We start from the raw sequence: 22,818 nt of genomic DNA, 5'->3' as shown, positions 1-22,818 counted from the left end.
GCTGGACCCCTCGCCCAGCCAGACTTCTGGTTCTGATCTTCCATCTCCATTCCATCCATATCAAGTGTCCCAGATGTAAGCTCCCTAATAGTCAGTTCTAGAAATGGTCTTAAAGTGAAAATAGAAGAAAACTAAAGGATTGAGCATTTGACAAGACAAAGAATGAACGAAAATTGATTTCCTAATGAAGATGTGATAAACTCCATTTTTACAAAAACAAAGTTGACAAACATATGAGTTCCTTTTCTTTTTTCCTTTTTTTTTTTTTTCAGGCTCCTCAAATCCTACCACTTTCCACATTACGTTGAACTAACAGAGGTAAGGTGGCTTCCCCAGTGGCTCAGTGGTAAATAATCCACCTGCAATGCAGGTGACCCTGGGAAGATCTCCTGGAGAAAGAAATGGCAACCCACCCCGGTATTCTTGCCTGGGAAATCTCATGGACAGAAGGAGCCCGGCCGGCCCCAGTCCACTGGCTCGCAAAAGAGCTGGACACAACTTGGCGACTAAACAAAAACAATAGAGATAGAAGAATTGCTTGTATCCACCGTTAAGAATAATCGGTCTGTCAGTGCCAAGACCACCTTGTACAATTTTGCCTTAATGCATTTATATAAAATAATACATGTGTCTTGTCATTTAGTCACCTAGCGCTGAAGAATGTCAGGGGTGTGGGAACTTAATTTAAATGAACTTTAACAAATCAGGATAGTATAAACCCTTAAAAGAAGAACTCCATTTATAATCAGGCTGGATGGTAAATGTACAGCATTAAGGTTTGAACCTTTCTTCTTTTAAGGATCTGTTACCTGGTTCCAATTGTCTTGTCACCCTTGATCTACTACTGAGCTATGTTCATCTGTTTAAGATATGTAAATAGCCTAGGTGCCTTGCATAATAATACTTTAATTAGGGCACTTCAGATTTAATTTAAATCAGAACTGTAAGCCTTTTGACAATAAAGAAGGCTCTATAAATCAGAGGAAATGACATTTTCTGGCTCAGGCTTAGTGTTTAGTGTCAGTCACTCAGTCATATCTGACTCTTCGACCCCGTGGATTGTAGCCTGCCAGGCTCCTCTATCCATGGGATTCTCCCGGTACGAATACTGAAGTGGGTAGACATTCCCTTCTCCAGGGGATCTGCCTGACCCCGGGCTCAGGCTGGTCCCCCCTATTAGGGAGATTGGCCAGGGAAACACATTCTGAGTCTCCAGGAGCAGATACTGGTGACTCCCTAAGCCAGTCTCTTCTCCACCCACCTGGGTAGGAGTCTTGCATAGTTCTGTAGCTGATGCTGTGCCCACGTTGTGTTGACTTGCAGGAACAAGTAAACCTTGGTTGGGATCATCATCACCTGTTTCATCTCCGCTGAGTCACTGTTTGGGCTCTTGAGCTGTCACAGTCCTGTTGCAGCTCAGTAGGTGAGGGTAAAGGTGATGCTGTGTTTGGGTTCCCCACACAGGTGTCAACCTAGAAAACTGAAAACGCGTGACAACCTGAAAAGTGTGTCACAGAGAAGCTGATGTGGATGGGATCTCTGGCTCCATTCAGCGCCTAAAAACACGTTGTATGAGATAAGTAATTTAAAATATGCCACTTCAGGGAATTCTCTGGTGGTCCTATGGTTAGTTTGCCACACTTCCCCTGCAGGGGGGGACCAGGTTGCTCTCTAGTTGGGGAACTAAGATCCTGCAGCATGGCCAAACAGATAAAAAATAAAATATGCCACTTTGTTTTCCTGCCTTTTATTTTTATGCTATGCATTTCTTTTTTTTCCTCTTTTTTTAAGAAAAAAAGCTTTTTATTTTGTATTTGGTAGGGCAGTGGCGGGGGAGGCTTCCCTGGTGACTCAGCAGTAAAGAATCCACTTACAATGCAAGAGACACAGGTTCGATCCCTGGGTCAGGAAGATCCCCTGGAGGAGGGCATGGCAACCCACTCCAGTATTCTTGCTTAGAGGATCCCATGGACAGAGGAGCCTGGTGGGCTACAGTCCCGGGAGTTGCAAACAGTCAGACACGACTGAAGCAACTAAGTACTCATGCAGGCACATAGCCTATTAACAATGCTGTGATAGTTTCAGGTGAGCAGTGAAGGGACTCAGCCATACATACTCGTGTATCCATTCTCCCCTAAACTCTCCTCCCATCCAGGCTGCCACATAACATTGAGAAAACTTCCCTGTGCTATACAACAGGCCCTTGTTAGTTATCCATTTTAAATACAGCAGTCTATCCCAAACTTCCTAACTATCCCTTCCCCCTATCCTCCTGCTCAGCAACCACAATCTCATTCTGAAGTCTGTGAGTGTGTTTCTGTTTTGTAAGTTCATTTATATTATTTCTTTTTAGATTTCACATATGGGACGTCATACAGTATTTCTCCTTCTCTGTCTGACTTACTTCACTCAGTATGACAATCTCTAGGTCCATCCATTTTGCTGAAAATATGCCACTTTAAAACCATATTTCATTTGTCTAGTTCATGGAAAAGTTCACATAGAGGCTGGACTGGGGATCTAATAGCCATATGGCTTACAAATCCTCTAGATTTGATGTATCGTTTCCTCTAATTTTTACACCAAAGGAATTGCCTGTGATCTTTAGACTCATAATAGTGAAGTTGGAGGTACCAAGTGCTAGGCACCAAGGAATTTTGTGGTCAAACAGTCCTGGATACAATTCTGACTTTTGGCTCTTGCGATCTTGGTACGTTAATCAGCCTCTCCAAACCTTTATTTATTTATTTGAAAAATGACATTAAGAGCTACCTCAGGGACTTCCCTGGTGGTCCAGTGGTTAAGACTCTCTGCTCCCAATGCAGGGGGCCTGGGTTCAATCGCTGGTCAGGGAACTAGATGCCACATGCCACACTAAGAGTCAAATGCCACAGCAAAGATCAAGGATCCTGCATACTGCAACTAAGACCTGGTGCAGCCGAATAAAATATTTTTTAAAAAATCTACCTCAAAGGACTGTGGTGAGAATTACATGAAACAGTGTTGGGAAAGCATTAAGCATGACTTATGGCCTAGCATCAGAGAAGGCAATGGCACCCACTCCAGTGCTCTTGCCTGGCAAATCTCATGGACGGAGGAGCCTGGTGGTCTGCAGTCCATGGGGTCTCGAAGAGTTGGACACGACGGAGCGACTTAACTTTCACTTTTCACTTTCATGCACTGGAGAAGGAAATGGCAACCCACTCCAGTGTTCTTGCCTGGAGAGTCCCACAGATGGGGAAGCCTGGTGGGCTGCCGTCTCTGGGGTTGCACAGAGTCAGACACGACTGGAGCAACTTAGCAGCAGCAGCACCAGCAGCATGGTCTAGCATGCCATGGGTTCTCAATTCATGATTTTTTTCCCCTTTCTGATTCCAAGCCTAAATATTGTTCTTTTTCCTTTACAGCATACTATGAAACGTTCTCATGCACTACTGTTAGTGAGATTCCTTTTGGTTGTAAGCAACAATAAGCCACTTCAAACTATCTTAAGGAAAAGGACAGCTTCTTCTAAGGGTACAAGAGTTTCTTAGGGCACCTCTTAGAATCCAGAATATCAGGGATGATCTGAAGCTGGGGAATAGATGCCTCTGTGAGGAGAGGGGCCTTTTTTAGGGGGAAGGGGCAGTCTGTAGCTGCTTTTTAAAGTTTATTTGTGCTGGGTCTTCATTGTAGCATGTGGGCTCCAGAGCACATGGGCTCAGTATCCCCATGGGATCTTAGGTCCCCAAGCAGAGGTTGAACCCACGACCCCTGCTTGAAAGATAGATTCTTAACCACTGGACCACCAGGGAAGTTCCTGTAGCTGCTTTATTTATTTATTTTTAACTGAAGTTTTTTAATCGAAGCATAATTGCTTTACAATGTTGTGTTGGTTTCTGCCTTACAGCTTAATCAGTTGTAAGTATACATATGTTCTCTCCCTTTTAGCGCTAAAGAATCTGCCTGCCAATGCGGGATATGCAAGAAACACTGAGTTTGATCCCTGGGCGGAGAAGAGCCCCTGGAGGAGGAAACGGCAATCCACTCCAGTAGTCTTGCCTGGAGAATCCCGTGGACAGAGGAGCCTGGAGAGCTACAGTTCATGGGGTTCCCAAAGGGTTGAACGTGACTGAGCACACACATAGCCTCCCTCTGGAACCCCCCTTCTACCCCTCACCCGATCCCATCCATGTCAGTTGCACAGGGTTGGGCTCCCTGTGTTAGGCAGCAGCCTCCCAGCAGCTGGTTATTTCACACGTGGCAGCGCACGTGTTTCAGCGGTACTCTCTGTTTCTCCCACCTGTCCACAAGTCTGCTCCCTGAAGCTGCTTTCCTTCAGAGTCGGCTGCGTCCTTCTCTGACTGTGCCTGGCTCCCCAGACTCCTTAGGCAACAGGAGGTGGGGCGCGGTCACTCACAGGAGCAGCTTTGCTCACTCCCTGATCCAGCCCAGCTGGTCCTGCTCTTCAGAGGAAGGGCCTGCAACTGGCGCAGTCAACAGAGGCTGGCAGGACAGTCATCTTGCAGCTGCTGCAGCTACTCACATGGGAACAAGCAGGGCAAATGGGGCCAGGAGAGAATTCTCAGGAAGAGGCTGCTGGGAAGATCGTTCAGTAAGAGCCCTCTCTGAGCTTTCCATGAGAATGAGGAATGCCACTCTGATCAGCAGCTTACAATTAGGGGTGTTCTGAGTGGGCTACATGCTGATCCAAAAAATACCAAGTCGGGAGATGGGACATGGCCAGAGACCAAAAGAAAAACAAAAAGAAAAGGAGAAGAAAGGGATTGGCCTGTTTAGGTGTGCATTTCCTATCTAACCCCATCAGACAGAGCCTAAAAGTGCTCCATGCTTCCTGTGCTTCTGCCCATCATTGGCAGGAGCCTGGAGGCTGGCTGCAGAAAGGCCAGAGTAGGAAAGGTATTCAGGAAACTTATTGAAAGCCATTAGAATGTTTTTAGAACCAGCCAAGCAGTCATTAAAATGTCTTAGGAGCTATGGTCTGAGACGAGTATTTAATCACAGTGCAGCGTAGGGAAGGTTAGAGGAAGTGATTCAGACTTCCCTCTACACAAAGTGGATGGAAAAGTGACGTGAGGGTTGTGAGAAGCCAGGCTGCCATTGCAAGTCATAGAATCGAGAACCATAAATACCTTGCCCCCCGTCATGGGCCAGAAATACCAGTGTCACCTGGTTAGTCCTGGTCTTCCGCATACATGAAAGCTTGAACGTTCCCGTACTTCACGACTTCCCTGAATGGAGAGCAGTGTTACGCCTTACGTCTGCAGTGTTGTCAGGAATTGGGACGTGATCCTCGTGGTCATAAGCAAGGACAACGTTGCTGTTTCTTACTGTGCATGGTCCATCACAAACTTGAGGTAAATCTGTGGTTACTTTCCTTTGTATTTTGTCTATCCTGTACATGTTGGGTTTTTCTTGTTTGGCTAGCCATTCTTTCTAAAATCTTGACTCTCTTGTAAGCTTTCATTTTTTAAAAATATTAACTTATTTTTGGCTGCATTGGGTCTTAGTTGAGACACTAAGGATCTTCGTTGTGGCACTTGGGCCTAGTTGCCCCATGGCACGTGGGATCTTAGTTCCCTGACCAGGAATCGAACCTGCGTCCCCTGCATTAAAGGCAGATTCTTAACCACTGAACCACTAGGGAAGTCATGAAAAGTGACTTCTGAGTGGGCTACATGCTGATCCAAAAAATACCAAGTCGGGACACGGCCAGAGACCCAAAAAAAAAAAAAAAAAAAGAGAAGAAACAGATTGGGCTATTTTGCAAAGTTACTACTTTCTTTGCAAGTATATTTCTTGTCTTTTGTAACATCCTTTAGTCACCAAGGCTTTTTTTTTTTTTTTTAAATCTACAGGGTATAACCAGAACTGAGGACGCTGTTTGCAAAACCAATTCCATTTGAAAGTGGTGGAGTTGCCTGTTGTCAGAGAGATGATGATAGAGGCTCAGGGAGGCCTCTGAAGCATCACCCTGGGCTGGAGCTCACTGGGGAGCAGAACTGGTTAAGGAGACAGTATCCGCATCTGTCGGAACAAAGAAACGGCCCAGACAAAGTTGCTCAGGATGAATGAAATGAGGGGAGTGGCACACATCCTAGGAAGAACACAGAATGCAAAATCCGAATGGGAAACCCACTGTGGAGGAAACCAGAACCCAGAAAGTAGGGACATCCCTCTCAGGTCCTTCAAGCTGTACTTCATATGTGTTGGAACGAATTTCAGTGTCCTCAAATACAGGAAAACAAAATGAGTTATAAAGCTGGGTGGCAGAACTAAGGAAACAGGATGCATTTATAGAAACAGCCAGGGAGGGACCTTCCTGGTGGTCCGGTGGTTAAGACTCTGCGCTTCCCATGCAGGCGGTCCGGGTTTGGTCCGGGTTTGATCCGCAGTCGAGGAAACTAGATCACACATGCCACAACTAAGACCTGGGGCAGCCAAATAAATTTAAAAAAAAGAAAGAAAGAAAGAAAAGAGCCTGAAAAAAAAGAAAGAAATAGCAAGGGACAGCTGAACACAGATAGGACCCGCTCTGTAGCCGTGGGGCCACTCGGGAGACTGGTGGTTCCCTCAGTGCCATCCCCATGCTGCAGCCCCTGGGAACTTGTTAGAAATGCACGCCCTTGGGCCCCGATGCTGGGCAGTGCTTCATCACTCTCTAGGTGGCTCTGCTGCCCTCTAATATTTGGCAACCACTGGGCTAGGTTATACGTCAAGGCTGTATATTGTCATGCTGCTTATTTAACTTATATGCAGAGCACATCATGAGAAACGCTGGGCTGGAGGAAGCACAAGCTGGAATCAATATTGCTGGGAGAAATATCAATAACCTCAGATATGCAGATGACACCACCCTTATGGCAGAAAGTGAAGAGGAACTAAAGAGCCTCTTGATGGAAGTGAAAGAGGAGAGTGAAAAAGTTGGCTTAAAGCTCACCATTCAGAAAACAAAGATCATGGCATCTGGTCCCATCACTTCATGGGAAATAGATGGGGAAACCGTGGAAACAGTGGCAAACTTTATCTTTTGGGGCTCCAAAATCACTGCAGATGGTGATTGCAGCCATGAAATTAAAAGACGCTTACTCCTTGGAAGGAAAGTTATGACCAACCTAGATAGCATATTGAAAAGCAGAGACATTACTTTGCCGACAAAGGTCTGTCTAGTCAAGGCTATGGTTTTTGTAGTAGTCATGTATGGGTGTGAGATTTGGACTATAAAGAAAGCTGAGCACCGAAGAATTGATTCTTTTGAACTGTGGTGTTGGAGAAGACTTTTGAGAGTCCCTTGGATTGCAAAGAGATCCAACCAGTCAATCCTCAAGGAAATCAGTCCTGTATATTCATTTAAAGGACTGATGCTGACGTTGAAATTCCAATACTTTGGCCACCTGATACGAAGAACTGACTCATTTGAAAAGACCCTAATGCTGGGAAAGATTGAAGGCAGGAGGAGAGGGGTTGACAAAGGATGAGATGGCTGGATGGCATCACCGACTCAACGGACATGAGTTTGAGCAAGGTCAGGAGTTGCTGATGGACAAGGAAGCCTGGTGTGCTGCAGTCCATGGGCTCGCAAAGGGTCGGACGTGACTGAGCAACTAAACTGAACTGGACTGGACCAAGTTTGTCTCCCTGTCAGGGCTAGAGTTTGGGCAGAACAAAATTGCTCAGCTCCCTTCCAGAACCAGACACTTTCTCACAAGGAGACTGTCATAGAGGCTCCCCAAGGACAGAAACAGAATCAAACTACCATGCCACGACTCCTTCATTCACTCCCCAGACATTTATTAAGCCTCGAGGGCCGCAGTAGACATTCACCAGTTTTGGACAACTTTGTCACAGACTAGCTGACCATGGGGCTCTGTGGCATCTGGCGGCAGGAGGGCCAGGTAGACAGGAGTCTCAGCCCCCTCCTCCACCATCCTGGAGGCATGAGCGCCCCCCAAGTCTGTCTTCACCCACCCGGGGCAGCACGCGTTCAGCAGAATCCTATCGGCTTTCCTCTTCTCCTCCAGGCGCCGGGCCAGGATTCTCGATAAGACTGTGACCCCCAGTTTGGACACCCCATAAGCCGAGTTGGGCCAGCCCTCCCTCTCATGCACCTCGTTTTTTGTATCCTCCACAAACTTCTTCATGAGGTCCACCAGGTCTTCCTCTGTGAGCATTTCACACCGGAACTTCTCCTGCAGATCTTCGCTGCAGTTTTCAAGGGCTTGGGAGCCCTGTGAACTACTGACGTTCACCACTCTGCCTGAAACAGGATAACGAAAAATACGGAAGTGTGTCACAAATACACCATCACTGGTTGACTGCTGACAAACATGCAATTCAGTCATGGGGCAGGCTTAATTTCTGATTTAAGAAATGATTCTACCGGTCATTATGAAAAGCTCCAAAAGGCATTTGGAAAAGATGCAAGAAGGCACCTGTGGATTTTAACTTTTTGTGCTTCGTTCCCCCAAAAAGAACATAATGAGAACATAATTCCATTGACAACATGAGCTAAAGAACAGTGATTTTCCATTAGGTGAACAGGAGGCAGGCCTGCAGTAGGATCACCAGGCAGTTTGGAAAAACACACCCCCTATACACACACTCACACACACATCCCAGATGTTTGTGAACTTGCTTTCCTGCAGACAGCGCCCTCACCTTTAGATTATTTCCTAGGGCCAAGGGGCCACCTCTGCATACCTGAGTGCCAAAGTCAGAGTCAAGCCATTCCTTGCTGATGACCCTCGTCTGTCCTTAATGATGGATACTCTCCCATGTGGAAAGGGTTGCGTCTCCAACCCAGATTTGATTTTTCATCACTATTTTTTTAGCCCGTAGTTAACAAATAATTAAATATAGTTTAATGAGTTCATCTTCATATTAGCAACAATTCACAGCTACTAAAGAGATAGCTCTGTCCATAAAATAAAATGGGCCAAAAACTAGAAAGCAATCTGAAGCATTGGTGGAAATCCCCAAACCAGTAAATGTGTGACTTTACACATTTTGTCCAACATCAAGAAACACCAGATTTGGGGAGTTCATTTCTCCCATGTTATCCTGAATCCATGTTCACTGCATCCAACAGAATAACTGGATTTTATTTCACTTTGTAAGTGGCATTCACCAGAGTACACATTTGTGGGGTGGCTGTGAGCTTGTTGGGGTGTCCTTGCAGGCCCAGCCCCATATAAGGCTCTCATTCTGGCCTTATACCTGAGCATCCCATGTCATCCCAAGTACCTACGACTCTTCAATGTTTTCTTTTCTTTTCCTTTATTCCTTCCTTCCTTTTCTCTCTCTCTCTTGTAATACCTATTTCTTTCCAAACTTTTAACTTTGAAAAACTTTGCAGCCTACACAGAAGTTGCAAGAATAGTTTAGTAAACATCATATAACCTGTAGGCTTCCCTGGTGGCTCAGATGGTAAAGCATCTGCCTACAATGCGGGAGACCTGGGTTCAATCCCTGGGTTGGGGAGATCCCCTGGAGGAGGAAATGGCAACCCACTCCAGTACTCTTGTCTGGAAAATCCCATAGATGGAGGAGCCTGGTATGCTACAGTCCATGTGGTCGCAAAAAGTTGGACATGACTGAGCCACTTCACTTCCACTTCCATGTAACCTGCAGCTGAGTTCACCAACTGTTAAGCATTTTGCCACATTCGCTTTTGCTCTTTTTCTTAACTGTAAACAGGTAGCATAAACTTAGCAGCAGCAGCATAAAGTAGGGGTTTCCCTGGTGGCTCAGATGGTAAAGTGTCTGCCTGCAGTGCAGATAGACCCAGGTTCGATCCCTGGGTCAGGAAGATCCCCTGGAGAAGGAAATGGCAACCCACTCCAGTATTCTTGCCTGGAAAATTCCATGGATGGAGGAGTGTGGTAGGCTACAGTCCATGGGGTTGCAAAGAGTCGGACACTTCACTTCACCCCGCATAAAATGCAAGTCACTCATTCGAGTCTGACTCTTTGTGACTCCATGGACTATAGAGTCCATGGAATTCTCCAGACCAGAATACTGGAGTGGGTGGCCTTTCCCTTCTCCAGAGGTAGCGTAAGGCTTAACCTTAAACACTTTAGTATACATAAGTAAGGATGCTCCCTTCCATAACCACAAAGGTGATCATACTCAAGCTATTTATCAGGGCACAACACTATTATCTAAAGTATAGTCCATATTCAAGGCTCTTGGATTGTCTCAATAATCTTCCTTTACAAGTTTTTTTTTTTTTTTTTTTTTAATCCAGGGTCCAGTGTGGAATCACCGATTGCATTTAGTTGTCCTTTTTAGTCTGTTTTAGTCTAGAGCAGTTGACAGTGAGCTTGAAGCCTCTAAGCCATTGTTTTATAGTATTTCCCCCAGTTTGGATTGGCAAGATTCTTTTTTTATTTTAATGATTATATATAGTCGTCTCAATATTTTGATCAAGAATTCTGCTTTGCTGAAGTTACGTTCTTTATTACTTGCTAAGCAGCTTTGTTCTCAAATGCTTGGCTGCTGCAAGGAATTAAATTCAAACAGGAAAGCAGGAAAGAAAAGAAAAAAATTACAGGAGCTACTCTATGTCTTTGGTGGAAATAACCTTCTAAGAGGAAGAGGCATCTTCTTTGATCTCAAGGCACACCTCTGGGGGAGGGGCCAAGGGGGTGACAGTGGCAGCGGCTAAGTTGGTCCAATCAGCCCTGAGAAGGACTAGGACACACCCCCATCACCACCACCCTTCGCTGAGGGTCAGGTGGAGCTACCTGTTTGCAAACAACCCTATAGCATCCTGGAAAGAGTGGGCATCTAACTCCCCCTAGTGGCTCAACATATTAAAAAGCAGAGACATTGCCAGCAATGTCTTGAGAGTCCCTTGGACTGCAAGGAGATCAAACCGGTCCATCCTGAAGGATATTTAAAAATAATAAAAATAAAAAGTCCTGAATAGTCATTGGAAGGACTGATACTGAAGCTGAAACTTCAGTACTTTGGCCACCTGATGCGAAGAACTGACTCATTTGAAAAGACCCTGCTGCTGGGAAAGACTGAAGGCTGGGAGGAGAAGGGGATGACAGAGGATGAGATAGTTAGATGGCATCACCAACTCAATGGACATGAGTTTGAGCAAGCTTTGGGAGTTGTTGATGGACAGGGAAGCCTGGCGTGCTGCAGTCCATGGGGTTGCAAAGAGCTGGACACGACTGAGCAACTGAACTGAACTTAAGTGCCTCTACAGTTGCTTAACCTATTCACTCAATCTTGAACCAACAAGCGAGCTGGATAACTTTCTTTAAAGTGATATTATAAAGCTAATAAAAGAGTGGCTGTTAAATCACTTTTGAATGGGGAGAAAGTGATTCCCTATAAACCAAGGGGCTATGATGGTCAGCGTTTTGCCCTCCAGGTAAACAGGAGGTTTGTCAAAAAGTCACAATTATTCTCAATGTGTTACAAACTGAAGATTCCTGCTTTGGTGATTACTGTTACAGAAAACTGGTTGAAGACTGTGATTGGCCAGCGTTGGGTTGATCCCTGGGCCCCACCCTCCCTGAAGCTTCCTTTTATCTTTCAAAATGGCTTGTTCACAGTTGTTTGACATACTGTGATCATTCCTCACTAGAACTAATTGTCCTGGTTTGACTGAAATCAGGAAATGGGGATACTGTTTCTAGTTCTATTACTGCCTGACTGTATTCACTTTTCTGGGCCTCAATAACCTTTTCTATAAACTGAAGGTGTAGGAACATAAATGTTCGTCAATACCTTGCAGCTTTCAGATTTTGATTCTAAAGTCTGTAGGGAGAAGACTTCCTGATACTTGGTAAAAGACACAATACAGTGAAATACTACACAGCTATAAAAAAGATTAAAAAAGTTTTCTCTCCTGACCCAGAATGAGTCCCAGATACAGTAAGTGAAGAAAGCCAGAAGGCAAACATAATGCCTTTTTTTTTAAAGGGAGGGACAAAAATTTATATACATTTATTTTTACTTAGAAAATAAATAAATGCTTGCATTTATTTAATTTTATTTTTGGCCATGTCCCACGGCTGTGGGATCTTGGTTCCCCACCAGAGACTGAATCCTGGCCCTTGGCAGTGAGAGCAGTCTTAGCCACTGGACCACCAGGGAATTCCCTAGATTTGCCTTTAAAAACGTCATCCCCAGGCTTTCCCTGCTGGCTCAGTGACATAGAATCTGCCTGCCAATGCAGGAGACACCGGTTCGATCCCTGGTCTGGGCAGATCCCACGTGCCTTGGAACAACAAAGCCCATTGCCACAAATACTGAGCCTGTGCTCCAGAGCCCAGGAACAACAACTATTGAAGCTCTTGCCCTAGAATCCACAACAAGAGACGTCACTGCAAGGAGAAGGCTGCACACCACAATGAAGAATAGCCTCTCCTCAATGTGACTACAGAAAAGCCCAAGCAACAGCCAGCGCAGCCAAAAATCAATCAATTAATCAATAAAAGTATAAAAACTCCATCCCCCTGGCCCTGGGCACTCACCAACTCCATGCCTCCGGCCCCAAAGCTTCCTTCAACTGGTGCCTGCAACTCTCACCTGTGAGCTTTCTATGATCCCATCCCACTAAAGAAACCAGTAAAGAGAATTACTTGTGGAAACTGGAGATGGGCAGGCGGGTGGACCTCTTACCATATATCTTTTTAGATTTAAATATCTGCACCGGAGATCATCTTTATTCAAAACGTTCAGTTAAGAAAAGCACATTTCCAAGAAAAAAACTACAGAGCTCTTCTTTTCCTAAGAAACATGATTGATTTCTTGGAAAGAAAGTCCTCAGGGAAGCCAGCCTTCTGTCCCCAAGTCACAGCACAATTGTAATTTACATAGTTAGTGTTCTTTGTCAGTGAGTCTCCCCTACTGGACTCTGTGCTCCATGAACAGGACTGTCTGTGCCCACAATGCTCACCACTGTAACCCCAGCACCAGAGTAATGCCTAGGTTATGGCAGGTGCTCAATACATGCTTGTGGAAATAGTAATAAATGTTATTTAGTGAATACGTGAAGGTGTGGGTAAGATATTTCCTAATAAAGAAAAGTTTCCTCTGGATGTTCTGAATCAGCTTGGCAAAGGTTGGTACAAGAAGAAAGAATACAGACAAATTCATAATTATGCAAGAACAGGCCCTTTCCCCAAGCCCCAGGTGAGCTGGGTGAGGACTGGTCACCTTGGGGAGTTGAGAAGGACTCACTGAGGTTGCTCAAAGGCAAGATGCCTTATGGGAGTTGCAACACCTTCTCCTTCTAGGGTTGAGTTATTGACTTGGGACCCAAGATTGCTGTGTATCATACTTATCTTTTATTGTTGTTTTGCAGGAGATGGGAGTTGAGCCTTTAATAAATGGTGATGAGACAACTGGGTAGCCATTTGCAAACTGGTACATTTAGATCCCCTCTTCTTCCTTCAGTTCAGTTCAGTTGCTCAGTCGTGTCCGACTCTTTGCGACCCCATGGGCTGCAGGATGCCAGGCTTCCCTGTTCATCACCAACTCCCAGAGCTTACTCAAACTCAAGTCCATTGTGCCAGTGATGCCATCCAACCATCTTATCCTCTGTCGTCCCCTTCTCCTCAATGAATCGGGTATCTAAACATGCATGTATCTATACACGGCTAAGGGAATTCATGCCTACCAACACACAAGTTAGGGAGAAAAGTGAAATAATTCTTCCATAAATTTGGTGCGGGATGAGATGGTTGGATGGCATCACTGATTCAGTGGGCATGAACTTGGGCAAACTCCGGGAGATGGTGAGGGACACGGAAGCCTAGCAGTCTGCAGTCCATGGAGTCTCGAAGAGTCGGACACAACTTGGCGACTGAACAGCAAAGTACCTGTCCTTCAATAAAGCTGAAATGTTCAGATGAGAAGCCAGGTACTGTGAGAAGATAACGCAGCTTTCTATTTTTTTGCCCTACGGAGAAGTAGCCTCCCGGAAGACTCCTGGGGGACAGGTCCCTGTGGCTCACTCCTTGCTGAGGGAGACAACCTGACGGTCAGCAAAGCTGGACTCACCATGAGGTTTGACTATCGGTAGTAATTCGGTGCAGACGTTTCTCGTGGCAAAGAAGTTTGTCTTCAGCGTCATCTCAGCTTGAATGTCAAATGGTGTTGGATCATCAGCTTTTCAAAAAGAGACGGAAACAAAGTCACACATTTCCCCCCTGAAATTCTCAAGACAAAGTGGATCTTATCTCTGATTAAAAGCAAAGCAAGGTAACTGTAAAACAATTTCAAGGGCTCCCCTGGTGCCTCAGTGGTAAAGAATCTGCCTGCCAATGCAGGGGACATGTGTTCCATCCCTGATCCGGGAAGATCCCACGTGCTGCAGAGCAGCTAAGCCCGAGGGCCACAACCATTGAGCCTGTGCCCTAGGGCCCTGGAGCCGCGACTACTGAGACCCGGTGCCACAACTACTGAAGCCCGAGCACCCTAGAGCCCTTGCTCTGCGACGAGAGAAGCCACTGCAATGAGAAGCCTGCGCGCCACAACTAGAGAAAAGCCGGCACAACAACGGAGACCCAGCCCAGCCAAAGATGTTTACATAAATTAAAAGCAGGAGGCCGATGGTTCTCAGACGTCCAGCCTCTATCTGAAGCATCCGCAGGGCCTGTTAGAACACAGCTTTCTGGGACCTGCCCCCAGAGTTTGGGATTAAGGAGTTCCGGGGTGGGGTTTCATAATTTGCATTTCTAATTCAGTTTCCAGGTGACGCTCCAACTACGGGCTTGTGAGCCACACTTGGAGCAGCAGTGGCCAAACCCATCTTGAAAGGGCATAGGAGGAAGCACCTGGCGATTCTGCTAAAATGCAGATTACAGTTCAGCAGGTGTGGGGCTGAGGCTGGCAATTCTGCGATTCCCGCAGTTTCCAGAGTCGCAGGTACTGCTGATCGAGGGTCCAAACGCTGAGGGGCGAGGATTGCCAGATGAGGTCAGTGTACCCCCCATGTGTTGTCCACCGATCCCTCAGCTGTGCGCTCCGAGGGGGTGTCCGCCAACTCCCAGCCTGAGCGCGCAGAAAGCCCGGCAGCCTGAGTTGCCCCAACGGGTGCCCCGGGCGGCCCAACGCCCAAAGCCGAGGGAGATGAAGACTTAGGCTTCACAATGCTTCCTTTTCCTCCGCTCGGCCTCTTAGATTTCTCTTTCCCACTAGGTTGTGAGGCCAGCCTTTTATTTTCTACCCGCAGCACAAGGCAGATCAATAACTTTCTTATTCGAGTCAGGGAGCAAGTCATTTCCATCTCCCTGCCCCTCTCCAAAGAAGATGCTGCTTAAAACCACCCTTAAAAAAGAAAAACCCAGAACAAACCTTCTATGTTTGATAACAAGCGGAGCTTCCCTGGGGGTGGGAACCACACTCGCTTCCTTTTTGCCAGAGCCTATCAAAGCCCTGCGTTAAAGAGACCCAAGTCCGCTAGCGTGTATATATGCGCGCTAATCCGTGTCTCCGAGACTCACTTCCTGTCCCGAGCAGATGCCTCCTGGTGTCTATGAATGCGCTCTTTGAGGGAAAGCGAAAGCCCAAAGAGAGCTTGGAGACCCTTCGCAGAGCAAATGTTTCTGGCATTAGAAAGCTGATGAGCTTAGCAGGGCGTGGTCCCCTCCCCGGAGACCGACTCTTGCAAAACTCAGCAGCTGACGGTTCTGGGAGGGTCCCGGGTGGCGCACAGGCCCGCACAGGCCGGCGGGCAGGCGGGGCACGCTGGGCACGCTGTGCCCGGCACCGCGGCTGCTCTCGAGCGAAACGAACCGCTCCCGCGACTCCGTGGGAAGCGAGGACCAGCCGTGGGAGGCGAGAGCTGAGCGCATCCGGAGGGGCGGGCGCTCCCTTTCCGATCACTCCAGTGGACGGGTGGGGGCAGGGGCGCGTGCATTTCGTCGCGGGGCGCCCTCGGAGAGCCGGAGACCTCCCACCCACCCCTTCACCTACTCTTGAAGGCAATGCCCGCGTTGTTGACCAGCACGTTGAGCCCCCCGTACTCCTTGCGCAGGAAGTCGCGCACGGCGCGGATGCTCTGCAGGTCGTCGATGTCCAACTGGTGGAAACGAGGGCTCAGGCCCTCCGCCTGCAGCTGCTGCACTGCCGCAAGACCCCGCGCCTCGTCCCGCGCGGTGAGCACCACGTCCCCCGGGAACTCCCGGCACAGGTCGCGTGCGATGGCAAAGCCGATGCCCTTGTTGGCCCCGGTGACCAGCGCCACGCGGGTGTAGGACGACATGGCCGGTGTGCAGGGAGCGCGGGGCCCTTGGGTGGAGAGCGATCCAGGCCGTGGGCCACCGGCGGCGCGCGCTGCGCAGGCCGGTCCACAGTCTGAGAAGCCAGGAAGAACTGGGTTCTAGGCTCGAGCGCTGTGACTTGTAGAGAAAGAGCCTCGGGTCCTCGATCCCTCCCCTCCTAGGAGGGGCGGTCTGTTCTTGAATGTTTTGTAACGCCCCATTCCCGGGTCCGCCCCCTCCCCGCGAAGCGCCCACTGTTGATCCCGCCTCTGAGCCACAACTGAGCCAAGCAGTGGTCTACGGGGGTGGAGAGAGGCTTCCCCTAAAACATAAACCAGACAGTGGTGAGTCGAAAGGGTCTGAAGATTTACCGCAATCTGAATGAAGAAACTAGCGCAGGAGAAACCCCAACGGAGAAAAACAAGTGTTGACAATTTTCTTGGGCATGCGCCTGTCATCCTCTGCAAAATGAGGATACTTGCTTTTTTCTTGAATACAGTGAAATGATTTCGACACGGTACCTGCTTCTCAAGACCTCGATCCCATTCCTTGCTTCAGAGAAACTCAAAAGAGGGAATGAGAGAAAAAAGGTCCCAAGAACAGATTTCCAGGTGTGGGCCGGGTACCCAGCTCTGTGGGATCCCAGTGCGCCCCCAAGTGGGCGAGAGTGTTTATGAAACTCCCACTGTGTGCCGAGCGTCTTGCCGGAATGTTTTTATTCATCTTGCATAACTCCTGTGGGTGCTAAGTGTCTCCCCTGGAGAAGGAAATGGCAACCCACTCCAATATTCTTGCTGGGAAATCCCGTGGACAAAGGAGCCCGGCGGGCTACTGTCCCGTGGACTCTCAAAGAGTCGAAAAAGGCTTAGCAGCTAAACAACAATTAGGATATACATTTGTATATATATATGTATATATAATTTCTCCCAGTGAAATCTCTGTGCCCACAAAATTTAACTGAAAATGAATCTCTAAAGGTGTGTCACAGTGTGGACAAGCAACTAGAACTCTTCAACCCACTCTTTTTAGTGTGATCCAAGTGCATTCAGTTGGTGACTTTCAGATTTATGGAGAGCAGTGATTTCATGACTGAGCTTTTCTCAAGCACAGCTTGGCTGAGCTACCCAAGCCTGTCACCTTGACAGCACTTTCTTCATCAAATCAACAAGTGAGGTCAGGAAGGTGGGCACCTGCTGTGGCTCAGCAATTATTTTCTTTTTTCCCCTAAAGATTATTTGGATCTCTCTTTTCAAAATGTAAGGCTACTTAGGTTTTCTACTTCTTCTTGAAAGCTTAATTCACGTTTTCTAAAACATTTGTATATTTTATCTATGTTATTGATTCTGTCATGAAGTCATTCATAATATGCCTTTATTAATCCTTGTAATATCCGTAGCAATGCCACTTCTCTCACTCCTGATATTGGCAATTTCTGTCTTTCTTTTTTTTTTCTGATCTGTCTGGTTAGAACTGTTCATTTACTTCAGGAAGAAGCTTTTGATTTCATTGATATTTTTCTCCATTTTTTCTGGTTATATTTCTTTTCTAACGTTTATTTCTTCTCTTCTCATTTGGGGTTTTATTGGCTCATTTTCCTAGTTGGTTTGTGTTGTGCTCCTTTTTGTTTGTTTTGTTTTTTGAGTCTTAACTATGGAAGCTGAGATCATGGATTTGAAATCTTTCTTCTTTTCTAACATAGACATTAAGGGTTATTAAGTTCCCTTTTAATACTATGTTAGTGCCATCCCATAAACACTGATACATTGTGCTTTCACTTTCAACCAGTTTAAAATAATTCTAGAATTCCCTGGCAGTCCAGTGGTTAGGACTCTGTGCTTTCACTACCAAGGGCCCAGGTTCAATCCCTGGTTGGGGAACTAAGATTCCATAAACTGTGCCGTGCAGCCAAAAAAATAAAATAAAATAAAATAGGTAACTTCTAATTTTACTTTTTGATATATTCTTTGACCAAGGGTATTTAGAAGTATTTTTTTAAGCTTCCAACTACTTGGGGATTTTCCAGATACCTTGCTGTTACTGATTTCTTAATTCTGTTGTAGATGGAGAATGTGTTTTGTATGACTTGAATTCTTTTAAAGGAGTTTTTTAAAGCTAGGAGAGAGAGAGAGAGAGGAAAGCATTTTTATGCAATAGGAATTATTTCAAAAAGAGGTAAAAATAGGTGACGGAGACAAAGCGAATAATTCAAGAACAAAATGTGTGGGAAGGTGAGTGCAGATGGGTCCCAGGGCTCAGACGGGGGCCTGGCCTTGGAATCAGGACACTTCCTGTGACAGGGCAGGCCGTGTGTGTGGGTCTAGTGGTAGGATGTTGGGTGGCTCTCCTGGGGGCACTATTTTCCCTTTGAGGGATGAATGATTTGAGATCATTAACAAGAAGGATTCTTTGGGGAGACTTGAGGAAAGTGTAGCCATCTTGCAGAACAGGAAAGTAAATTTATTAGGGAATTAGGCAGCATTGATGAGCAGAGTTGGGGGCCCATTTGAGACCTGTGGTCATAAATGTCAAGACAGCCCAGCCAGCCCCTTCCAATTTCCTCCTGGCATCGTCCACCCACTCGTGCAGCTGCAAAGCTGGAGAGCTGGTGTTTCGCCAGGCTCACAAAACACAGGGAGAGATGTTTGCAAGGCAAGGGGCGTAGTGTAGGGCTATGGCCTCTGAGGAGAGAGGAGAGGACACCAGAGGTTTGGAGACTCATAGTAAGTGAAGAACAGTAGGGCTGACGGAACAGAGGCCTCTGAGGACAGGACCTCCCTGGAGGCAAGCTTGTAGACTGGAGCCAAGCTGGGTCCTGGGGGTCAGCGTGGGATGCTTTGAGACCGAGATCTCAGGGGTTGTACAGATGAACCAGGTGAAGAGGGCAGGGGGACTTGTGTTGGTGTTTGGAAGTCAAGGAACTGGGAAGCCAGATACTGGATGGAACTTTCGCATGTCTACTGAGTTCCTCAGAAAGGAGGACAAGTGTGGAGGGAAGAAAATACTGAATAATGTGCTGGCCTCAAGGTCTGTGCCTTTGGCTGTTTCTGTCCTAAGACTTTTTTTTTTTTTTTCTTTTAAAGAAACAAGGGTTCCCACATCTTCATTTCGCACTAGGCCTCAAATTATGTAGCAGGTCAGTGAAAGGGAGTCTGGGGTGGTTTGGGGAGAGTTTGTTGCTCATAGTAGGGGGCTTCCCAGGTGGTGCAGTGGTAAGGAAGCTGCCTGGCGGTGCAGGAGACATAAGATGAGGGGGTTCGATCCCTGGGTCAGGAAGATCCCCTGGAATAAGAAATGGCATGCCACTCCTGTGTTCAGCCTGGAAAATTCCATGGAGAGAGGAGCCTGGTGGGCTACAGTCCATGGAGTCACAAAGAGTCAGACACTACTGAGCACGCATGCACACACGCACACATGTTACTTATAGCAGCCATTTCCAGTTTTTCATGTTAGAATTCCCTGGGGATCTTATTAAAAAAAAAAAATTCTGATGTCTGGCTCTTTCCCCAGACATTGTGATTTAATTGTGTTTGGGTGTAACCCAAGCACTGGCAGTTTCAAAAGCTGATTCCAATGTGTAGCAAACTTTAGGAATCACTGGGTTACATAATAGGAATTTTAATTGGTTAAAAGTGACACAATCTTCAAAAAAGAGCTGAAGATTTTGAGAGAAAAGAGGAGACAGAGTTTGGAAATGGCACAGGTGATTGTCCCCTCCCCCTTCCTAGACATCAGGTCCTAATCACAGAACCTGTGGATGTCCCTTTGTATGGAAAAAGGGACTTTGCAAACGTGATTAAATTGAGGATCTTGAGATGAGATGATATCCCTGAACTTTCTTGGTGGGCCCAATGTAATCCCAAATCTCCTTATGAGAGGCATGCAGGCAGGTCAGAGGCACAAGGAGATGTGAGATAAAAGCCAGGAGAGGCCTGGAGGAAGACTGATTTGACGATGATTGCATTGCTGGCTTTGAAGATGGTGAAGACCCAGGGACGCAGGTAACCTCCAGAACTTGTAGGAAGCAAGGAGGTGGGTTCTCCTCTAGAGGCTTCAGACAGAACACAGCTCTGTTGACATGTTGATTTTTAGGGCTACCAACCTCCAAAATTGTAAGTTGATTAATTTGTGTTGCTTTAAAACATTAAATGTGCGGTAATTTATTACAGCAGCATTCAGAAAATATACACTTAAAATGGACGATTCTTCCCTTATCTTCTGGATGGAGTGAAACACCCTTCACTTACACCTAGTTAAGGATTTGAATTGTGAACAAATCTTAAGAAAAATCCTGGTTTTGGGGAAAAAAAACAAAAAAACTTGGATACCTTTCTAAGGGTGGAGGAGAAATGAATTAAAGGGAAAAAGCTGCAGGACACCCTCTGACTCATGACCTGGTTGGCGGATCTGAGCAAAAGTGATGTGTAGGCTATTGTGCCGGATCCAAATTCCCACCATCTAAACCACCCTGCACACCTGGTCAGAAGTTATAGGTTCTGGGTTTTTTATGTATAATTGTGATTCCATTTAAACTGACTTTGCTCTTGCTTGGTGGGTTCTTCTGTATTTCCTAAATCATTAGGGTTCAAACGAAAGTGACATGATATGCCAGCAACATGATCTGTTCAGGGTTCTTGTCCTTCCCAAGGTGTGTCGTCACCTGGGCACGGACTGTCTGCAGCCTTCATTCATCCACATCCTCCAGTGAATATGCGAGCACCTGTTAGGTCCCAGACATGTGAACTGGAGTCAACAGGCAGGGGGAGCCTGCACGGAGCTGCTCCCGGTTCAGCTCCTTAGCGGCTCCTTGGGGGTAGGCTCTCAATGTCTCCATGCCTCAGTTTGCTCGTTTGTAAAATGGGAATAATTATGGTGCTTTCCTCTTTATAACTGTGGTCAGGATGACATGAGTTAATACTAGAAAAGTGCTTAGAGCACTCATGGCAAGTGGGGACACTGAATGTCTGCGGTTATTATACTCTCTACCAGGGGAGACAGATGGTCATCTTACACTCCTCCTGTATGACAAGATTGGAACCGGACAGTCATGTCTCAACCAACGTTTCTTTACTGGAGGCAGACGATCTCATAGGCAGAGATGGAGACAGGAAACCCAGTCTCTCATCCTTCCTTAGAGGAAGTGCTATTGACCCTGTAATGCTCAGAGTATCTGGCTTGCTGAAAGCCAACCCGGGGCAGGAACGGGGCCCATGTCCTTTCTAGAAGCAAGAATGAATTGCTGCTTCAAGCAACCTGTACTGCAGGTTCTGCAATACAGCGTGGCGGACCATAGGCAGCCCTTAGTTGTGGCCATAGTTGCACACCGTTAAGCCCCCAAACCTGTTACCAGGTGAGGTGACCCGGAGACCCTTACTAGTCGCTCCCCATTGGTTGGCTGCCACAGTGGGCCCCTCCCCCCAAGAGAGCAACCGTCAGTGGGCGACAGTTAGTGGGCCTCCTCAGCCGTTGGTGGCCCCACAGTGGACCCCCTCCCCCAACAAGCAACGGTCAATGGGTGACCGTTAGTGGGCCTGCTCAGCCATTGGTTGGCTGCCACAGTGGGCCCCTCCCCCAAGTGAGCAACCGCCAATGGATGACCGTTAGTGGGCCTGCTCAGCCATTGGTTGGCTCCGCCGTGGGCCGCTCGCTCCAAGCGAGCAACCGTCAAGGAAGCACCTTTAGCATGACTTCAGCCAACAGTCTGTGGTTTTCCCAGCGGTGGTCGCCAGGTGGAGAGTGGGGTAAGAGGGGAATCCTGGTCTTTTCTCCAGGATCCACCACTGGCTTTTGGCCAGTGCGCGAGCTGGGGGGCCCGGGGAACAGGCTAGGGGCTGTTTCCTGCAGGGTTCCAGAGCCCTTGCCAAGGCCACTCTCTGGCCGGGCCCAGACCTTGAACCTCTTCCTCACTGCCCCTTTGTGATGTAATGGCAGCAGCAGGACTCATAGGATGCAGTTTGCAGGGCTTGGCCTAAGGAGCCTGAGGGCCAGTTGGGTCCTGGGCTCTTGGCTCCCTCAGAGATGATGGCTGGGCAGGATTGGGAACCTGGCTCTGAGGGAGCTGCCCACGGAGCTCTGCCTCCTTTTAGCCAGGACTGGGACTTCAGAGGGTGATGGTTGTGTGGTGGGACCTGGTCCTTTCTTATCAGGACAGGGGTAGGTCTGGACCTTCTCCCTGGGGCTCTCCAGGCCCCCTGACCTCAGGGCCAGTGGGGACAGCCTTAGGGCTGTGTCCTACAGAGCTCACTGGCTGGCCACAGACCGTGAAGAAGCAGAGAGCCTCTCCCCCATCTCCACGTCTGTGACCTCATGATGGGGGGCCGTCTCCGGGGGTCACAGTTGTGGAGACCTCACAACTGGAGGAAATGCCATGGCCAAGAAGGTGACAGCTTCCAACAATTTCAGTCTCTCTATTCAGTTTCAAAACCTGGCACAGCTTAGCTCAGTGTGTGCCCCAGGAGGCCAGAGGTCAGGGTTAAGTTGCAAGGACTTTGCACATCATTACTTCAGGTCCACCTCTGTGGTTGGGGCTATTCTCTAGGAAAGGCAGTTGTGAGCAGGAACCAACCTGACTGGTATTTGCTGCAACATGTGT

General features: G+C 47.4%; 1 protein-coding gene across 1 annotated transcript; it reads right to left on the bottom strand.

Moving 5' to 3' along the window:
- Positions 1-7,770: 7,770 nt before the first annotated feature.
- LOC138436538 (carbonyl reductase [NADPH] 3) lies at positions 7,771-16,473 on the bottom strand. The gene is made up of 3 exons (XM_069582205.1): positions 15,943-16,473; positions 14,026-14,133; positions 7,771-8,257 (listed from the first exon to the last, which is right to left on the bottom strand). Exons 1-3 carry the CDS (start codon positions 16,229-16,231, stop codon positions 7,821-7,823), a joined length of 834 nt encoding a protein of 277 aa, XP_069438306.1. The 5' UTR covers positions 16,232-16,473; the 3' UTR covers positions 7,771-7,820.
- Between the last annotated feature and the right edge of the window lie 6,345 nt (positions 16,474-22,818).

This window comes from Ovis canadensis, chromosome 1 (genome assembly GCF_042477335.2).
Source record: "Ovis canadensis isolate MfBH-ARS-UI-01 breed Bighorn chromosome 1, ARS-UI_OviCan_v2, whole genome shotgun sequence".
NCBI lineage: Eukaryota > Metazoa > Chordata > Mammalia > Artiodactyla > Bovidae > Ovis > Ovis canadensis.
The sequence above is the reverse complement of the archived record's forward strand: the minus strand, read 5'-3'. Positions and strand labels throughout refer to the sequence as shown.

What these genes read in the sequence shown, in the direction of transcription:
- LOC138436538 (XM_069582205.1), bottom strand. Translation starts at nt 16,231, where the DNA reads ATGTCGTCCTACACCCGCGTGGCGCTGGTCACCGGGGCCAACAAGGGC. An exon ending in CGCGGGCATTGCCTTCAAGA is followed by an intron (nt 14,134 to 15,942) that starts GTAGGTGAAGGG and finishes CTTTTTGAAAAG; the next exon opens with CTGATGATCCAACACCATTT. An exon ending in ACCGATAGTCAAACCTCATG is followed by an intron (nt 8,258 to 14,025) that starts GTGAGTCCAGCT and finishes ATCCTGTTTCAG; the next exon opens with GCAGAGTGGTGAACGTCAGT.